This window comes from Leptonotus elevatus, chromosome 5 (genome assembly GCF_054856555.1).
Source record: "Leptonotus elevatus isolate MCC_2025b chromosome 5, RoL_Lele_1.0, whole genome shotgun sequence".
In the NCBI taxonomy this organism is placed as follows: domain Eukaryota; kingdom Metazoa; phylum Chordata; class Actinopteri; order Syngnathiformes; family Syngnathidae; genus Leptonotus; species Leptonotus elevatus.
In genome coordinates, this window is record NC_141243.1 from 10132501 (window position 1) to 10152124 (window position 19624).

The window sequence follows — 19624 nt, forward strand, 5'->3', positions numbered from 1 at the left end:
GCATTCGCCCTGAATAAACTCGAATCACTTACGTATTGTACCTTTCCTGAAAATCACGTCATAGTCCAATTTATGAAAAATCCAAGTTGATCAAAATATTAAATGGTAAATGGAGTGCACTTAAATGGCGCTTTATCCTCATCATGTGTTTACAAAGCCTGACATATTCGCTTGTCTCGTTCAAGCATATCGAGTTGGCCATTGACGCAGCGTACTAACGGTACCGCACAGAAAGCTTTTTCAAATAACTTACTTTATGCTCCAGGATCCCGCGCCGTCACCCTGATGTTTTTCTATGTTTGTTTCCTTTCCATTCAAATCCATAAATGTCACAAAGTGAGTTAGTTTCTACCGCCAGCGTCCGTGTTTGCAAAGTGCAAACTCCGTTGTGTCTGTTCTTAAGTGCATTGTGGCTAACTGGTCCAAGTTGGTTCTGTTATTGCACATTTGGTGGCATAAAACCGTAGTGATAGTCCTTATGGTAAATGCACGCGAGCTGCACGCTACTTGGAGGAGTGAAAAAAAAAACTCTGCGGTGTCGCCGTATTGGGAGGAGTCTTGCTCTATGTTTAACATAGTAGATACCGCCTTCCTTTTGCTTACACATGTAAGGCCGCCATCTTACGTGTGTTTAAGCAGCAATGCATTTATTAGAGCTTTTATTTATTTATTGTCTCCCTTTTCAGTCTAAAAAGACCACAAACAAACCCTAAGAAGCATCTTAGTTAGTAGTGGTGAATGCCGGTCGGAATCCGTCAGCAATAACTGCCCGTGCGAAAACACGAAATATTTTGGTTTTGGGCCTCCGGCTAGTTTCAGGTGCCGCAAATATGTTTTTTAAAATTATTAAATAGCTTTGACGCATGCATTTTTGCGTCGACCCAATCGACTTGGTTGACTTCTTTTCCCAGCCCTGTGTTCTATTTTAAATGTTTGAAGTGTCCTAAAGACGCATTTATCCGTTTTTTTTATGCTAGAGCATACAGAAGGCTTTGATACATGAAGAGGTCGCTTAAAGCAATGGTAGTTATTACAAAAAACGGCCAGCTGGTGGCAGCAGAGTATAAGAGATCAACCAGGGCCATGTTGCAAAAAGCTCTTTTTGTCAGTGTTTTCAACAGGTTTGTGAATAATGATGAAACTTAGCTATATTCCAATGCTAATTGCTGCAAAACAGAAACAGAGAGAAATATACTTTTTTTCCGAATGAAAGAAGAGACTCTAATCTTTCTTTTGTGAGGTTTCATGTTTTTATGGCAACAGAACACAATATTCTGTGGGCCTTTCAAAATCATTCAAAATCCAGTAAACCAGCCAGGAACGAAGGGGGTCGCTTCAGTGAAAATGTCTGCGAGTGAATGAGTTAATGAGGCCCAGCTACTTTTCATTTGTTGTTGCTCATTGCAAGTAAAACGCATCCCTACGTGGCCATCAGTTTATTTCACCCGCCCACATCTTTTCCTCATGACTCTCTCAGCCAATAGTTGTTTCCGTAATCGTGACGTCGTTAGAGCAACAGGGCCGCTCAATCAAAGGGGACCACCTGGTCCAGTATTCACTTGTTTAGCTCAGTGTTCCTGAGGGAAATATGAGCCACCGCTAAATGTGCCTCTGTGCACGCCGGCGAGTCACTGTGTCTTCTTAATGTTTGCTGTTGCGCAGGGAGTGTACAGTGGGGGACACTTGACACTGTGAGAGATGTGTTGTATAACACACAATTGTAGCATTAAAACAAAACAAATCTCTGCAGTCTGGTGAGCGTTATCTATATTTGCCCTAACAGTGTGATCATTCTACAAAGGATTGACACCTGATCCAATATTGAATCTGATTGTTTGCTTTTTCTATCAAGCCCTGAGTGCGAGTTTGGTCAGAGGAAGATGTCGTGGCCTCTGCCTTGTCGTTCTCCATCAGAAATCACAGAGCTAACTCATCAGGAGAGCGAGCTCAGCATTGCCATTGCTGTCCACCTCATCTTCTGTAAGTAAGAGATAACGGTCCCCGCTGGTCTCTAAATGAATCCCCATGAGATGTTTTAGCCATGTTTATGTTGTGCAATAGTATTTATGATTTATGAGTTGTGCTCTCCTTCCCAGCTGTAACCTCATGCATGGCTGCGATGTCCACTAGTATTCTGTCCAGTCTTTTGCTGTACAGACACCGCAAGGTAAATGTGGCATCCCTGTGTTCTCGTGCTGTCACTATTGAATGTTTTTAGAATTGATTCATCTATCGAGTATTCTATCGATTAATCAACTAATAGGTTTCATTTTAATTGTGCATTAAAGTGTATGACAATAGCATTTTCCCCCCCTGATAACTGTTTATTAACCATTCATTGGTGTTTATTTCGTGTTTTGTATATTTTATTTTATTGTTTTTAAAGGATGATTGATGTTGTACTATGTTACCGATTCGGTCATTATTTTCCAAAGTGTAAACAGATGTTTGCAAATGTCTTATTTTGATTAAACACAGAATATAATCAGTCTTCTTTCACGAAGGACTACATAAATCAGTGAACAATGACTGTTGATATGCTGAAATCAGAGCATTTGGACAACTTTAAATAAAAAATAGCTCCAAACAATTACTAAAATAATTGTCGATTAATTTGATCATCGTTTACTTGCCGATTAATCAATTAATTTTGACAGCTCTAGTGTGTTCATTACAGTGAATCTGTTCCAGGGTCAAACTTTTTATTAACATTATTAACAGATCGTATATGTGCAAATTAACATTTGCTGCCAGCCGTTTTTGAGCTTTTTGACAGATTTTTCAAGACACACAGTATATTGTGTTGTATGATTATATATACATTATATCTACCAAATGAAAGAATAAATCTTTCTTTTATCTCGATGTCCGCTGCAGATCTACAACAGTGGCTCCTCTGCCCCTCCGATTGGAAAAAACGGTCTGACGAGTACACTCTACGATGGCAGTAAATGAGTTTTAATTAAAAAAATTAACTATCTTCCTAAGACTCTCCACTCACTTCCAAAACTCAGGCTAAACTTAGCTCTTCACCAACATACTTGTGAGCTTGTCTCTGTCAAGATGTATCACTTCAACATAGTTCCTTACCACCAAGTACTGTACTACTTTCCTATTTAGATAGGGCGTCATCTTGTGGCATCTGGAAGTACAAAAGCCGTAAATGGGTGAGTTTTCTGGGGGTCGGTTTCACAGACAAAAATGTGACTAGTGAACTTCGAATGTTAGGAGATCTTTTCTCATGTTCCTAACGCCATGTGCTGAGATTGCTCCTTCTTTGTGAAAAAGTTGCACAATACAAAACACAGAAACCGCAAAGCCCATGCTGAGTTTGGTGCTGAGGTACACTGAATTTTTAGACTAGGGGTCACTGACTTTTCTGGATGTGAGCACTGATTAATGTGGATCCCCACTTGTCTGAAATAACCCGGTCAGGCTACAAAACTGACCTTTGAACTACTAGGTTGCTATTTTTCTTACACCTACAGGCGACTCATGTCTTCCTTAGGGTTTATGGCCTTGACCATACGCCTGATCTGAATTCCAAGAACTTAGAGTCATATAACGTTTAAAAAATCTTTTTTTTATTGTTGATGTTAAATGCATTTGACTTTCTGAATTTCAATTCCTGGTTCCCCTTGGCAGGGAGTGAGCACGTCCGTCTTGTGTCGTGATGTCAGCTGGCTCACAGAGGAGCTTTTGTTCAGGAACAAAGACGTCGGATTTGGAGGAAGTCTAGCAGAAGTGGTCCACTACGCCATCGCGCTGCTTGCCCCTCACCTCATCATAACTGCCGTGCCGTCAAGGTCAGCTCTCCGGAAATCAAATACAGATGAATATAGCTCAGAAAACTTACCATAAATATCTTCTTTTCTTTTTTTACCTCTAGGCAAGACCCTTTAATTGTACCTCGTCCTACTCTTGCTGCTACACATCACCTCCACCTCCAGGCCCAGATTGTCACCCATACTTTTATTTTGGAAGCAGTTGGTGGTGAGTGATTTAACATGCATGTATTTTGGTAAGATGGCAGTACTTTACTCAACACTTGCGCCCAAAAGTCATGTTGAGACCTAATGTTCTCTTCTCATGGCGCTGTTCGTGGGAGGCTTTGGCTGCGACTTGTGACAGTTGCCATGGCAGGATGGAAAATCCATTTGAAACTTATTTTAAAAGTTGCACTGCTTTACACCTAAAGCGATATGCGAGGTAAGAAGCAAAAGACTGCCAATGAGATTTTTCGTTAACAGCCACAGAATCTATTCGAAACTATTAGTGCAACCTTATCTCTAAATTGTTCTTCTACCATTGTTGCCCCGTGCTTGAGTTGTTGAGATTTATTCCGTCATTGATACATCAGTCATGCAAGAAAACTAAAAACCAACTAAATCTGCTTATCTTTGCGGGCAAAAAAAAAAAAAAGATAGAAAGTAACACACTTGGACAAAGTCAGTGCTCTAAATTTCGGGCATTTCAGCATAAATATTCCATTGTTGAGGACCTTTGCTGCCTTGGCTAAAGTTTACACTCTCCAATTATGCTCTTGAGCTGCACTGCCAAAAAGACAGTAGAAAATTTAAGATTTTTTTGGGGTTGTAAATTAAAAAATTTAATTAAAAATAATTAGAAAAATTATTATTTCAAATAAGCAAAATTATCTGCCAACAGAAGAAGACATTTTTACTTACATTTACCTGTAAGATTTTGAAAAATAAGAAAATAATACTAGGCCCAGATCAACCACAGCAGTCTTGAAAATAGTATTTTTAGACTAAGAACAACTAATATTGAATATTTTCTTAAAATATATACATATTAATTTCCAATTGGCCAACTCAGCCTGAGTGCTAAGCAGGGAGGTAACAGGTCCCATTTTTATTGTCTTTGGTATGACCCAGCCAGGGATTGAACCCACAACCTCTCCGTCTGAGGGCTGACACTCTACCACTAGACTACTGAGCTGGTAGTGCATTTACTGGAAAGAGGAAAAATGATCTTAGTAAATACAGTATAACGGACCAAACCACTTGAACTGATGATTTTTACACAACAAAACATGCTAACAATAAAGAGCTATATTACACGTTTGTCTGATGGTTTTCAGACTTGTATTTTTTCCATTCATTTTATTACTAGATTATGCAAAATCTTAAAATAAGAACATTCTACTTATGAAACCCCAGTTCAGTTTTAAGCCTTACAGTACTTAAAACTGGCTGTTAACACTCAATGCCAAGACTGCTTGATCAAATAAGATAATTAAGTAATACGTATCTTTAAATAAGCAGAATGATCTTGTCTGACAATGTTATTTTTAGTAATAATAACTTGTCGAAGCAAAATAAGTGAATTTAGGTTCAATTTAAGAAATGATTTCTTACTTAAGATTTCAGTTTTTGCAGTGTGTTCTTGTTATGTGCTTCACTGTAAATGCCATAAAGCCCATTGCAAACGACTGAACAAAGCACACTTTTGTCCTAGATTTTCTTTTTTTTTCCATAAACATGTGCATATTTGTACTTGTTTACAGTATGTAACTCACAAGCGACCGTGCGCATTATTTCACCCAGCATCCAATTACATTATGTCGGATGTAGGGATGTCCAATACCACTTTTTTTTTCCCTGACTGATACCAGTATGAACATTCACTCTGAGTACTCACCAATACACAATGACAATAAACACAATGACAATAAATTATGAAGATCTTTCCCTCTGACACTGGTCTTTTCACCGGTATGTCAAACTGCTAAAACGATCATTCAATTATGTTTAATTTAAAAAATGGGGTCCAAGTTAATGTAGTAGTACATCAATTTAGGCACAACTCAAATGTATTGAAAACAATACATCTCCATCCTTCATTTAACTCTTGTAAATAACGAACATTTGTGAAGAGGATTATCAGTGATTACTTTCTTCCACAAAACCTAGTGTGCCAGAGGACACAAGTCCTGATAATGAGTCATACTCGTTTTGGGACAAAATGATCGTGACGAAATGAGTGGGTGCACAAGTTTACCTGGCTGAGGCTTTCAGGGAGGCATTTCTACTGTTGATACCCACAACATGCCGAGAACATGACATTTGCTGACAATACCACAACTTACGGGCACTAGTTTTTCTTTTCACACACAGTGTCTGCATTTACTAGTGCTTGTCAGTAATATAGTGAAAATGAGGGGAAACAAAAATTTCAGGTTAGGCCAACATGCTTATTTAAAAATTTTTTAAAGTTAGTCTGGAGCCCTGCAAGGCACAACTTTATTGTTGAAATGGCTGCTAAATCATTTTGTCTAGCAGCGTCAAGCACAACTAAGATGTATTTAAAACAATGCAGCTCCATTACTGTAAACTATTTTACATTTTTGGTGAAATATGCTCCGTACAGCTGTTAAATTGCGCCTTTTATTGCGGTTTCATGATATACTTTGAATACTGGATTAAGTCGGTTGCAACAGAACTAGGAGAGATCATCGCATAGGCCTGCTTGCTGTTTTTCCAGAGGAAATTGCTAATGTTGCAGGAGCTCAGAATTTTCCTCCTATTCCGTTCAACCGCTGGGGGTTGTCATTGTGTACCTTTTTAAAAGGTGTTTTCCTTTAATCACTCAGCTGCTCTTTCAGGCTCTTCTGCTAAGCCAACTGGTTTTCGGCTTCCACGGGTTCTATCAAAACATTCTTCTACCTCCTCTCCCCGCTAATCAAGCTTTGCCGGCTCTGTCAGGAATGGATGGCTCTCAATCTCAGTCCGCACACTCACTCTGGCCATCTGCTCAAGCTTGATCTGCTGACACTCGCCTCCCAAACACTTGTACTGTAGATTGCTCTTACTTTTTCCTCATCTTTCCCTTTTCCAACGTGATTGGTCAAAACGGTTCTTGAGTCTGGTTCCTATCTGCGGCTCCACGACTGTGGGCCCTAGAGAGTTAATATGCTCCTTTTAAAGTTTCACATCCTATTCTCTCACTCGCACATCGTCTCTCCAGAGCCTCCTTTTCAACAACACAGTAGATATTCTTCCGGTCCTGGTTGTACGTTTTAAGTCGCGAAAACATACTATATCGCTGTCTGAAGAGACGCACTCAGCCATATCTCACTTGCTGAAAAGTCTGGTCTGAACAACGTATTTACAACTACTTCTAAAGCTAAAAAAGATAAAGAAAAAAAAACTGTCATGTCAGAGCACTAAAAGGAAAGAAATTTGCTATACGCAAAAAGTTTGACTTTCCAAACTCAATAATATTAGTACCTTGACAGTGCTGCTGCTTTACAGCCATTGCTACAGCAACAATTAACTTCCCTTAGGTTGATGACACATATATATTTTATACGTAAATATTCATCTTTTGGATCAATTAAGTGGATAATTTCCTGCCTCACTTTAGAAGTCACTATTCTCGACAGATGGATGATGCAAAATTACAAAACGTTTTTTTTATTCTTTATCTACGCCATCAAATCTTGAAGTTTGATGGTCATTTCAAGGATAATTTTGATTGAACCTTTTCGGCACATACTCTAAGTGCGGCATAATATTAGCAAAAGCTCTCCGTATGATGATGAAGCACCTACGTTCAGTTCCTCTCCCATAAAGAGGGTGTTCAGGGCATGCCTCATTCCATTATCCATTAACTTATACAATAGATAGCAGCTCTCCTCATTGTGAGGTGAACTCACCCTTTTCAAGCTGTCCTCTATAAATACGCTGAAATTCAAGTTCACTATGCATGATATGAGCTTACAAGTGACCTTTATGATGTATATATATATATGCAGTTGTGTGTCTGTTTGTTGGTAAAGTAATACATACCCCCCCCTCCCCCCCAGCATGTGCGGTGTCAGCCATGCTATATGAGATTGCCAGCAGTGTCGTCAGCAGCAAGGTGAGGGCTGACAGCGCAGATGGAGATGAGGTCAAAGGTGACTTGGAGTTTGATGTGGTGCTCTGCCAGTCGGAGCTGACTGAAAGAGCCCTGCAGCTCTGCCATCTCCTGCCTCCGGGCTTTCGACCGGTGAGTTTTCATTCATATCACACACATGCGCACATCCGCTGCGTCTCGTTCAATGGCTGTTTAATGGGGCTGAACAGTGACTCACCCTGCACCGCTGGTGCTGAATTGCGCGCTCGTGCTGTGTGTTTGTGCGCACGTCCATGTGTACACGCTCCATCACGTTGACTTCAAGGGCTCTGAATCAGAGGGAGATATAGTGCGCCTCTCTGTTAGCCCACCTTTCTTTTCTACTCTGCTTGCAGCGGTGTTGCTCAGCCTTTTTCCTCCACGGAAAAAATATCGCTCCCACTCATGCATCCCGATGGCCGACACTGCTTCTCCTTCTCTGATCTCATCTTCGTCTCCGCCTCACAGTCTATGCTCTTTGTCACCTGTCTTCCTCTGCTCGTCTTCCATGCGTGATGAGACTGAAGCTGTTTTCTCCTCTCACCTTCTCTCTCATTTATTCCCGATTTCTCCAGCCCTGCCAGTCTCCTCAAAGTTTCGCACTGGATGCAATTGACAGTTTGGTGCGATGTGGCATCTTGATCACTGAAGAAGTAAGATGCTTTTTTTTTTTTTTTTTTCATAATCCCATAAATGTATACTGGGACATAACACCACAATTCCGTCCAGAACGCAGATCAACCACTGTATTGTTCAGATGTAGAATGTGGGTTTTTTTCCCATAGAAAATAATAGTGATTGAATTAAATTATATCAAATCGAATGTGGTTCTTATAAACTGGGTGATACATAAACCAGGGGTTTGTAAACTGCGGCTCTTGAATCTATTCTCTACGTATTGGATGCTGCAAATTTTTCTCTTATGGTGCAACTCTGATTCGCACTTAGTCTAATGTACCGAAGGAGGGTCTAACTCTAACACTGTTTCCTTCATCACAATCTTCAAATGTTTTGCGGCCAGACACATTTTTGGTTATTTATTTGGCCTAAAATGACAGGAAAGGTTGCTGACCCCTGACATAAACTGATGCACTTCATTTGCCTCCTGACATTGTGGCTTGTCTTTGCGTACAGGTTCAGACGGACAATCCAATCTGTGATTTCTGGAAGCGAGACGGCGCGCTGACCTGGACCACCACAGACGAACTGTATCAAAGCGATTCTGATTGTGAGGAGCAGGAATCTTCTTCTTACAAGGTAGCCAAAACAATACCTCACGGTTTTCTCCATCACATTCCATCTAGAAGCACCAAAGCTTCCGCTGTATGTAGGGAGAAACGCATCACGTTGACCCAGTTAACAGACGATGGCAGCTTACCGGGGGTGCAAACAGGCCACGACAAAACTCGCCAAACCGCAGCACGAAAAACCCATTTGATGCGAGCACATCTCCATAACAAAAGCCGCCGCGGAGCCATGACACATTACTTGAATACCAATTAGCAATATGTGTGTCAGCTTTAATAGAAGACTGTCATGAAAGTCACGTGCGACTTTTCAAAGCTTCACAGGGCAACTAATCAACTCCCAAAGCGTGAGCTAAGTGACTTATAGGTGAGAGTATTAAAATGCTGTGGGGGGGGGGGGGGGCGGCGATCTTAAAGAGTAACATAAAAGCACAACTAACCAGAACCGACGTCCACAAACCACTTAATTATACTTGCCTTGAAAAATTGTTCATTATTCAAATCCTCCCTCGCGAGTTCTTTCCAACAATATATTTTTCATTCCAATATTGTTTTGACCTAAAGCTTTGCGAAGAAACAGTGAGTGCAACTCTTGCCTCAGAGAACATTTTCAAAGCTGCGCATACTTCAAAACCATTATTGCATTCCGCGTTCTTCTCTGTAAGCGGTCTTCCTCTGTGCTCAGTCTTGATTTAGAAAGACAAAAGGTAGCTCGTTGCATTCAGACGATAAGATATTTAATGTTTAATGTTGCTACTTTCGGATCTTCAGAATGTTCTCAAGATCTGCTTTCCCACTACATACGCTCTGTTTTGTTGCTCTCTATTCCTGTGTTACTTAAATGTTCAGTATTGTCTCTTTAATAGAAACTTTCTGGATATTGCATATTAAATATTCATGTGTGGACTACTTCTGTTTCTCTTAAAGCCTTTTCATACGTTCTGGTCGTATGGCTTGCTAATTTACTTGAGACCCTGCTTTTGTTAATTAATGTAGAACTAATCCTCGATTGCAACATAATTCAGGGCTTATACAGTTTTACTATTAACACATTCACTCCCAGCCATTTTCACAGAAGCAATCCCCTTCACTCCCGGCTGTTTTACTGGATTTTGACAAATTTTGCAAGGCCCACAAAATATTGTGTTCTATTACTATAAAAACATGGAACCCATTAAATGAAAGATTAAAGTCTCTTCTTTCATCAGGAAAAAAGTGTATTTCTATCTGTTTCCGTGTTGCGGTAATTAGCATTCAAATATAGCCAAGTTCCATCATTATTCACAAATCTATTTAGAATTTTGAGTAATTTTGGTTTTTTTCCAACGTGACCCTGGTTCATTTACTATGGTCTGCTGCCACCCGATGGCCGTTTGTGTAATAACTGCCATTTCTTCAACCGTTCTTTGCAGATGAGATGCTGCATCAAAGCCTTCTGTATGCTCTAGCCAAAAAAAAAAACAACAACGTATAAATGCGTCTTTGGGACACTTCAAACATTTAAAATAGAACACATTTTTGCTTTTTTGGGAGCAAATGAGTTAATTGCAAGCGTGCTCTTCTGCTGCCGCCAAATTATACCTTCACTTTCCAGCAACTTGACCATTGTGTGTTACCTTGGATGTCACATAAAGCAGACTTATATCAGTTCAGTGAGGTCGATTTACTATAGTATAGTAAAGGCTCACATTCCAATTTGCTCATTTCTACATTTGGATGGCTACTTGCATAATATCCTCTAACATGGTGTAATGGTGTCAAGTAAATAAACTCGCGAGCAAATGTGATCCAATGCAAAAGGTGCATCAAAAAAACCTTCAAGATAATAATACTCTGTATTGATTTGAGCGTAGTGGTGGTGTGCGTCATTCTGAAACGTGCCTAGTAATGTTATTGAGATGTGAGTGGTTAGATATATTTGTAACTGCTTTGGCTTTAATTTTGGGCAGGTGTATCTAAGAAAGTGATTGTGTGAATTTTAGTGTGTGGTGCAATTTAGATATAATTCATTTTCCTACAATGAGTCTTATATATATATACTGCTGACTTTAGCAATATGTCACCCTATTGTTAGCAACTACCCTATAACAATGCCTAATGGTTTTGTGTGATTATGTAATGAGAACCAATGCAGGTGATTCAGTTTTATAGGACCAGTTTTGGAATCCAATTTAAACACTCTTTATTTACTGTATCGCTAAACAATTAATACAGGATTTTTTTGTTATACTTCCCTCTTATTGCCCCCACAAGTCATTGTAAATCTGAAATGCAGGAATGCTCAGAACATCTCCTACTTAATAAGCTCCGAAATAGGTAATACATTCAAGGTAGTAGACTTTGCTGGCAGAGCAATTTTTTAAATTTTTATTTAAGACTGTAGAGCAAATGAAGGCGTATGAAAAGTGTGTCAATGCCAAACCTTGCTGTGGAAAACATCAACAAGCAAACAGCATTAGCTTGGATTAAGATTTGAGAATGCGGAATGTGTTGATATTAAACAGGTTCAACTGGCCTTTTCACCATTTTGTGCGGGAAAATATTGAGATTCCCATGACAGGGAAAATATGTCAAGATATATGACGGCTTTCTTTGAATCTCTGACCTTTACACCAGAAAAGTCACTGGATCATTCAAGGCAATAACTGATGTAAATGTCATGGTACCCTGCTTCCTTATTGTTGTTCACTGGGATGTGAACCTCCGTATGAAAGTAACGGAGCGGCATGGCGACGTCCTCTAGGGGCCATGAATGTTTTTATGAACTTTCATAACAATCCATTGCACTGTCGCTGAGTTATTTCAGTCTGAGGCAAAAAAAAAAAAAAAAAAAAAAAAAAAAAGAGCCGACAGGCTGCTGGACAAAATGACAGAAACTAAAATTAAAAGATCTATTCTGCTGCATTTCTGTGTGGCTTGACTTGCCAGCCGACAGTGACTTTTTGCAGGGAGTTCAGCCTAGTGGAAAATGTTCTTTCCTTTGTGAACTCTTCCAATCATCCTCCCGTTGACATTCCTATCAACCTCTCTCTTGCCCTCTTATTCCTAGCTAAGCCAGCCAAATCGGTGTCCCGACATGCTGTTCTTCCTTTGCAACATGCTAGCCGGACGTCTGAGGACTCTCTACTGGACCACCGTTTTCCTGGACCACCTACACACACCTGTGCCAGGTTTAGTTTCTTTTTTTTTGTCCCGTTGACTTACAAGCAAATTTTGAGATACGAGTGCTGTATGGTGACAGTTTTGCAAATACTGAACAAAACGTTCTATGTTCAATGTCACTCCCAGTTAAATTTTACTGTCTAAACATAAAACAAAAAGGATTACACTTTGTGTTTTTAAAACAATTATTATTTACTCAATTTTCTTTCTCCTCTGCTAAAACTGCAGCTTAGTGAGCTTAGTTGTGATGGTCTGATTTGTCTCTATGCATATCAATATGTCTGATTATATTGAGACCAAGCAGTTCACACCAGAAAAGACACACAGTCGCAAAGAATTATGCTGCACAAATTTTTTAATTCTTGACATTCCATTTTATTATGTAATTAGTTTACTCTGTCTATGTAGTACAATATTATAGAGTGCTATTTTCCATATATATATATATAATCAGGGGTGTGCCCAAAAATTTATTCTCATAAGAATCGCGATTCTCATTTAGTACGATTCAGAATCGATTTTAAATGTCCCAAAATCGATTTTATTTAAATTATTTTTATACTGTCTTCCCTTTGTTTGTGTGTGCCTTTTATTGGGAGCGCTGTTCATGTTGTACCCGATTTGGCCACTTAGGGGCAGTGTGGTTCCACGCTGTCTGATACACTTTTAAATTGTAGCCACATTAGAAAGTAGAAGGAAAAAGTCACGCTCAAGTTATTCCAATAAACGTTTTTGTTTTTTTTGCAGCGTGGAGCCGTTCTTTTGAGTGACAAAAGTGCCGCGAGTAGAGCACTAATTAGCATTAGCGAGTCAGACTGGAGTAGATCATTACGATTACTTGAACATCTATAAATTGAAGCAAAAATCATTGTCAATCAAATCATTTTGAATCAAAAATCGTTCCCAATGGAAAATCGATTCTGAATTGAATCGTGCACCCAAAAATCGGAATTGAATCGAATCGTGAGACATTCAAAGATTCCCACCCCTAATATATATATATAAATATAATTTTTTTTCTTTTTTTTTTACAAAGCTGGAACAGATTAATGCAATTTTCGTTAATTTCAATGGGTAAAGATTAGGATATGATTGTTGAATGATGAGCGCGGTCATGGACCGACTCTGAATTCGTCAAGGTACTACTGTAAAAAGTAAGTCTGCAAAGTGATTTACGTTTAGCATGGACACTAGCAAACTCACTTAATGGCCGCACAAATTCCTTCTGCACGTGTGTGTGTCACCATGTCCGCCACACACCATTACAGTTAACAGGAGGACACCATTTGTTATCATTAGGTGTAATTATAGAGTGGTTAACTGGTTTACACTTGTGAAACCGTTTAGAATGTTCAAGTATGATGCATGAAGTCAACTCACCTTCAGCATTTCCTAAGTCGCTACACCTGTCATGAGTTTTTTTTTTTTTTTAAACAAATGTATGACCCATACGTTAAATACACACAGGTTTCATGAAATACAAGTGACCCGACATTTGACATTTGAGATGAGCAGTGTACGGTCACAATGAACTCGACTCACGTCACAACAAGCAGTAGCTGCAGATATTGAAAAATTATTCAAAAAAGAGCCTTCAAGTTGTTTATCACGGTTGACATTGACAGTCAAACATGAAACAATGAGAATTACTTACACTTTGTGTTTTCTAAACAAACACATAGCTTTGCCTTAGAAAGTCCGCTGAGCTTAATGCTAACAATGCAAAACACCATGGACAGAACCCTTTAAGAAATTCAACAAAAAGAGAGTAGCAACCAGTGATAATTTTGACAAGAAATTTTAATTTAGTTTTAGTTATAGTCTTTTGACTAAAATTAATTAAAGTCTTAGTCATCATTTAGCCATCTGATTGTATATAGTTTTAATCCAATTTTAATTGATGAAAAAAGAGAAATTTTAGTCGAGTTAATTGACAGTTTAGTCAATATTTTCCTTCAGCATACATTTAAACTTTTATACAAAAAAATTATAACACCTATTTTGTAACTGTAATTTAACACGCAAAACACATTTAATTCGCGAGCTCACAGTTAGCTCGCGGGCTAACCGTTCACCCACACGCTAACCCCAGGATAACTCCCAAATAGGCGCTAAAAAACAGCTATTAAATCATTGCTACTTATTGGCTGTTAGCACTGATGGTGCTGTGGAGTCAACAGCCGCTGAATCAGAGCAGACGGAGGAGAAAAGTGCCCGTCGGAGCAAAAATTAAAAAAAATTATATTATATGAATATCGGCCGGGCCGATTATCTGTCTATCCCTAATTAGCATGTCCTTTGACATTTTTTATATATAGCCTCTAGTGAACAATAAATGACTTGCTCCGACTGTTTATAACATATACATTTGAATAACCCTCCTTGTCTTCTCTTGGGCAGAAGGTGATTTTGTGACTCAGCTGTGTTCATATCTGTATGATACAGCAAACAAGAAGAAACAGCACTACGGTGAGCACAAAATAGAAAACACCTCCGCACATGCAGACAAAATGCCTAACTGCCTAATTGAAACCACTCAACGTTACACAATGTACAAATTTGACCGTTCCCACCGGTAATGGCTTTGTTCCATTATTCCGACCTGTTATTTCCTTTATTGGATATACGTCTGTTCTTTTGAACGATGCGTGCCTTTGTGTGCTATCTCGCAGAGAGCTGCTCACAGAAGGCGGCTCACGCTGCAGTCGGAACACTAATAGACCTGGGGGTGAGTGACAGGCTTTATATATATATATATATATGCATATATGTGTGTGTCCAGTGAATGTTACACGATCAAATAGATTTCTATGGCATCACATCAAGTTACTTCCGGAGTAATGCGAATGTTGCGATAAAAGAGCCATTCAACTTTCTTTGGACTTTTGGGCATGTGTCAGGGTTTTGATGGCGACCTCATCTGAATGAATAAAACAGAAACGTCAAGGCCAGATAAATGCTTGATGATCACGGTTTGAGATTCAGCGCAAGTCGGCGGGCCACGAGAGGTCGTCTTTCAGATAGAAATAGGTGCGATCTTGTCTTCTCTCAACCTACGAGGTTCAAAGACGAGGAGAAGGGGTTTCAGTTCAACATCTCCAATCTAAAGAGAGCTCAAGTGAAATGTATTCTCCCGACGCCGGGCGCGGGCTCGGCCACTCGTAGCACCCGTGTAGCGCATATGCACACATCAAAGTCTCGGGAAACGCTCCAATCTTCCGTTCTTACGATTGACAAGTCAGCCCTTCAGCCGGTGCAGCCATCATTCGGCTCGCGTTTTGCGAGATGGGAATCATAGCCTTTAAAAATAGAGCATCATTGACCTATATATCTGAAACCATTTCAAGAGGCAATTACTATTTTTTTTATCAGGGTCATCAGGCAGAAACAGTTGCTGTCTTGTGATTTATTTATTTTTTTAATTGGATTCTGCTTTGAAGGGGACATGTTATGGGAAAAATAACATTTCAATCCACCTTTTTCTTTTTTCTTTTTCAATTTGGAAGCTTGGCGAAATCTTTATGGGGACGGGTGTATATGGGCCGGTCCACTGAATTTGTGCCATCTGTGTCCTTGAGAAATAATTCAATGTAAAATTGTTTTAAGCAAAATGCCCTGATGCATATTAACTCATTAATTGCCATTGACGGCTATAAATGTCAAAAATTCATTTTAACTATTTTTTAAATAGTAGTTGAACATTTGTTTCCACTTTTGTTGAAAATCTAGATTTTTTTTTATTGTACATTTAGTTTTGTACATAAAATTTGTGATTAATCGCGAGTTAACTAGTGAAGTCATGCGATTAATTACGATTAAAAACTTTAATTGCCTGACGCCCCGAATTTTTTATATTTTCTTTCTTTGTTTTTTAAAATCATTCACTGGCGTTGACCGCTATAAACGTCCCCCCCCCCCAAAAAAAATCCACTTTTGTTAACAAGAGTATGAAAACCTAGAATTTTTTTTATTGTACATTTAGAACATATATAATTTGTGATTAATCGTGAGTTAACTAGTGAAGTCATGTGTGACTAATTACAATTAAAAACATTTAATCATGCCCATAATTTAATAATCTTTTTTTATGAATTTATGGCAGTGAATGAGTTAAATACTGTATATATAAAATATTTATTTAAGCTACTTTAAATAAATTTGAGCATTTGTTGCCTGTCCCTTCCTCAATTAGATTTTACCATTGAATCCACTTTTTAGCAATGTTATATTTTAGAGATAGACCGATATGTTTTTTTCAGGACCGATACCGATTATTAGTAGTCAAGGATGCCGATAAATAATATTTGGAGCTGATGCGCATTTTCAGCGAAAGGGAAAACATTGGCATCACATTCAAAACATTAAAAAGTACAAACTCCAGCTCTCTTTTTTTAAGCATGTTTATTAAACAAGGTTTAAGGTTCGTAAAATATTGGAGTTAAAAAAAAAAAATCTTAGTCATTTGTTTTACAAATCTAACAAAAAGTTGAAGAAGCATTCAACACTTCTGGTCTTACTGCGTGTGTTGGGCTGTAGCAATCTCACCTGCAGGGAACTAACACACATTAAGATTCTCAACCACCACTGATATTGAAAGAATTTCTCTGAGGCAGAAATCTTTATCTTGATCACATGTGATCTCTAAGAAAACAACCCACAGTCTTAGATATGAACTTTAAAAACTATTGAGTCAAAAATAACTCGAAATGTTCTTGTTATGCACAAAATGGTCAGAAAGTATCGTGTCTGTCTCTTTTTAACACAAATCGGCTGTTTTTAGTGTATGCCGATGTTTACCTGAGTCTTTCTGAAACGGACCAGAGGTGTGAGTGTTGACAAATGATGATGGAGACTCACTTTGGAAAATATTTCTTGTCGTCTGGGGAACCCACTTTTATGCAAAAAAAATTTGATTGGCTGCATTCCGTTCACGTCGCTGTTGAGATTCACGGCTTGGGGAGATTTCGGCTTTCCCCGCACACGTGAACATTTGTGGTCTTAAATATTGAATATTTTTATTTTTTTTAACTCAAATTTAGAAAATACAAATCAGTAAACTTGTTCATGTACAATGTAAAATTTGTATGAAAATTTATTTATCAGAAAATTCAGGTTGCAGTCTGTTTCATGTCTGAACAGCATTGAAATAAAATATTAAGGCTTAATGTACCATTAATATAACATTCTTCCCATGCTTAATGTGTAAACCCTAACCCTAAGTAAGACGTTTTGAATATTACCATAAAAAATTGATGTTTAAAAATCGACTCGGCCGCATATTGAATCGATTCGAGAATTGCGCGCTGTAATATCGCGATATATTGCCAAATCGATTTTTTCTAACACCCCTAATTTCTTGATCGATTCAAATCTTCAACATGCTCAGCTATTTCCAACTCATTGTATATCATTCCATGTTATTCATTATACTTCACATCATTGAATTTCATTCCAGATCATTCTTGTTTTTCATTCAGCCTCACAGCCTTCACACGCAATTTCTTCAGAAATTGCACATTTTCCAGTTAATACTTAAGATTGTCCGCCTGACCCGTTTCAGACCCCCGTTATCAGGACAAATCCACTCTTAACACACCTCAGACCGCAGAATCATCCAATAGGGCAATCTCGTTTCACGTTCCTTGGCCGGAAAGAGGCGAAATCAGGACAAAAACGTACCTTTAAATTGCGAGAGAAAAATTTGCATACATATTAATATGTCTCCTTCAAAAAATGCTTTTATCGATGCGTTCTTCATGTTAAATAAATGTGAAAGCATTTTGACAATCGTTTCTTATTGTATCCCACTAGGGGATATTAAGGATGCATATTGGTGCGTGCGACCCTGTGAGTGGCACATAGCTTCTTCTCTGCCAGAGAGAAGATTACAGCCTCAAGATTGAAAATTTGATTTGAATAAAATATTAGATATTAAAAAATTGATTAGAGGCGTCAGAAGAAGGGCTTCAGGCGGAATATCAACAGCAGAATGTTTGATGTTGGACCTCAATGGATTGTTCCACTGTACCTAATAAAGTGGTCAGTCAGTGTAGGTTTAAAAATAAAATAATAATAACGAAATAAATGGAAACTGTTGCAAACCTTTGTAATTCAAATTGTATTGTTTTGTTGACCAAATGTTATGGTACTTATCTGGGTTAAAAAAATAATAATAATAATCGATTGCTGATGTCAATGTTTGTGTAACACTTAAATAATTATAACGTGTAACATTCATGAATAAACTAAATCATTTGACCAGTAATTGCCTCCACAAAATTGACTTTATTATTAAAATGTAATATTTGTAGAGTTTTTATCATGTCCTTGACATTTAAGAAAAAATTATGTTCCGTAATGAATCAATAGCGGATTCAAATGAAGTGAATTGATTCGAATCGAAATTGAATCAATTGAGGAAATTAGAATCGATACCCAGCACTAGTAATATAATAACACACACACATTCTGACGTGGACAATTTAGTCTTCAATGAACTTAGCACAGGGAGAATATGCTAATTCCACGTAGGAAAGTTGGAGCCTAGATTTGAACCCAGAACCTCACAACTAAGGCAGACATGCTCACCATTTCTACTCGACTTCCATCCTGCTGTGTGAACAACAATGTTAAAATGATCATTTTTACAAGTGTCCGCACCATGTTTGCGCTCCCATCAGGTCGTCGTGGAGGAGAAGCGGGAAGGCCGAGTCTTCCTGGGGGTCACACCTTTGTTCCAGTCAGCAGAAAACAGGCAGAAACTGCAGCGCTTCATCTCTCAGTACTTCTACAATTAATATGTTAAACAGCAGCGTTGAGTGCTGCCTGTGTTTCTTGGATGCAGCTTGAGGTAGTTGGAGTCAAAACACTGTTCGCTTCTAGAGAGGCTGCACGCTGTGCTGCCAAGGGTTTTGGGGTTAATTGCTTTGAGATTCTTCACTTATGAGACATTGATTTAAAGTTTTGCCTCGGTAATAGCATTAGCATAAAGCTGCAGGAGGCGAGGATTATGAGGTTGCTGTAATCAGCTGTATGGCTCCGCCGTAGCATGATGATGCGGCGTGCTTTCCCCCCGTGTTTACATAGTAACCGGGGCGCTTTTTGTTTGTAACCCCGAACACATTTCTACTGTTACCAAGTTGATTATTTCACGTTAATGCTCATGCTAATGAGGCCCAGTTATAGTCTCATTGTTATTAAACTGCTCTCGTTGGAGATTTTTGTTTTGTTTATTTCATAAAGTCTACTGGTATTTCAATAGTGTCATTTTTTTCCCCGAGGTCATTATTAATTCAAAGTGGTTGCCCTTGTCA

General features: G+C 38.6%; 1 protein-coding gene across 4 annotated transcripts in view; it reads left to right on the plus strand.

Annotated features, from left to right (window-relative positions):
* The window catches only part of gpat2 (glycerol-3-phosphate acyltransferase 2, mitochondrial), an 85850-nt gene that overhangs the window by 63356 nt on the left and 2870 nt on the right, over nt 1–19624 (plus strand). For 2 of the 4 annotated variants that reach the window (XR_015094827.1, XR_015094828.1), the window contains exons 14-24: nt 1853–1980; nt 2097–2167; nt 3646–3806; nt 3890–3993; nt 7832–8016; nt 8478–8555; nt 9037–9159; nt 12199–12319; nt 14712–14780; nt 14984–15039; nt 18992–19161. Coding sequence is in view for 2 of the 4 variants with exons in the window: in XM_086075868.1 (XP_085931994.1) it covers nt 1853–1980; nt 2097–2167; nt 3646–3806; nt 3890–3993; nt 7832–8016; nt 8478–8555; nt 9037–9159; nt 12199–12319; nt 14712–14780; nt 14984–15039; nt 18992–19108 (1213 nt within the window). In the remaining 2 variants the exon portion in view is untranslated. Of the gene's footprint in view, nt 1–1852; nt 1981–2096; nt 2168–3645; nt 3807–3889; nt 3994–7831; nt 8017–8477; nt 8556–9036; nt 9160–12198; nt 12320–14711; nt 14781–14983; nt 15040–18991; nt 19570–19624 lie in introns of those variants that run through there. The other 2 variants (XM_086075869.1, XM_086075868.1) reach the window with 2 other exon arrangements.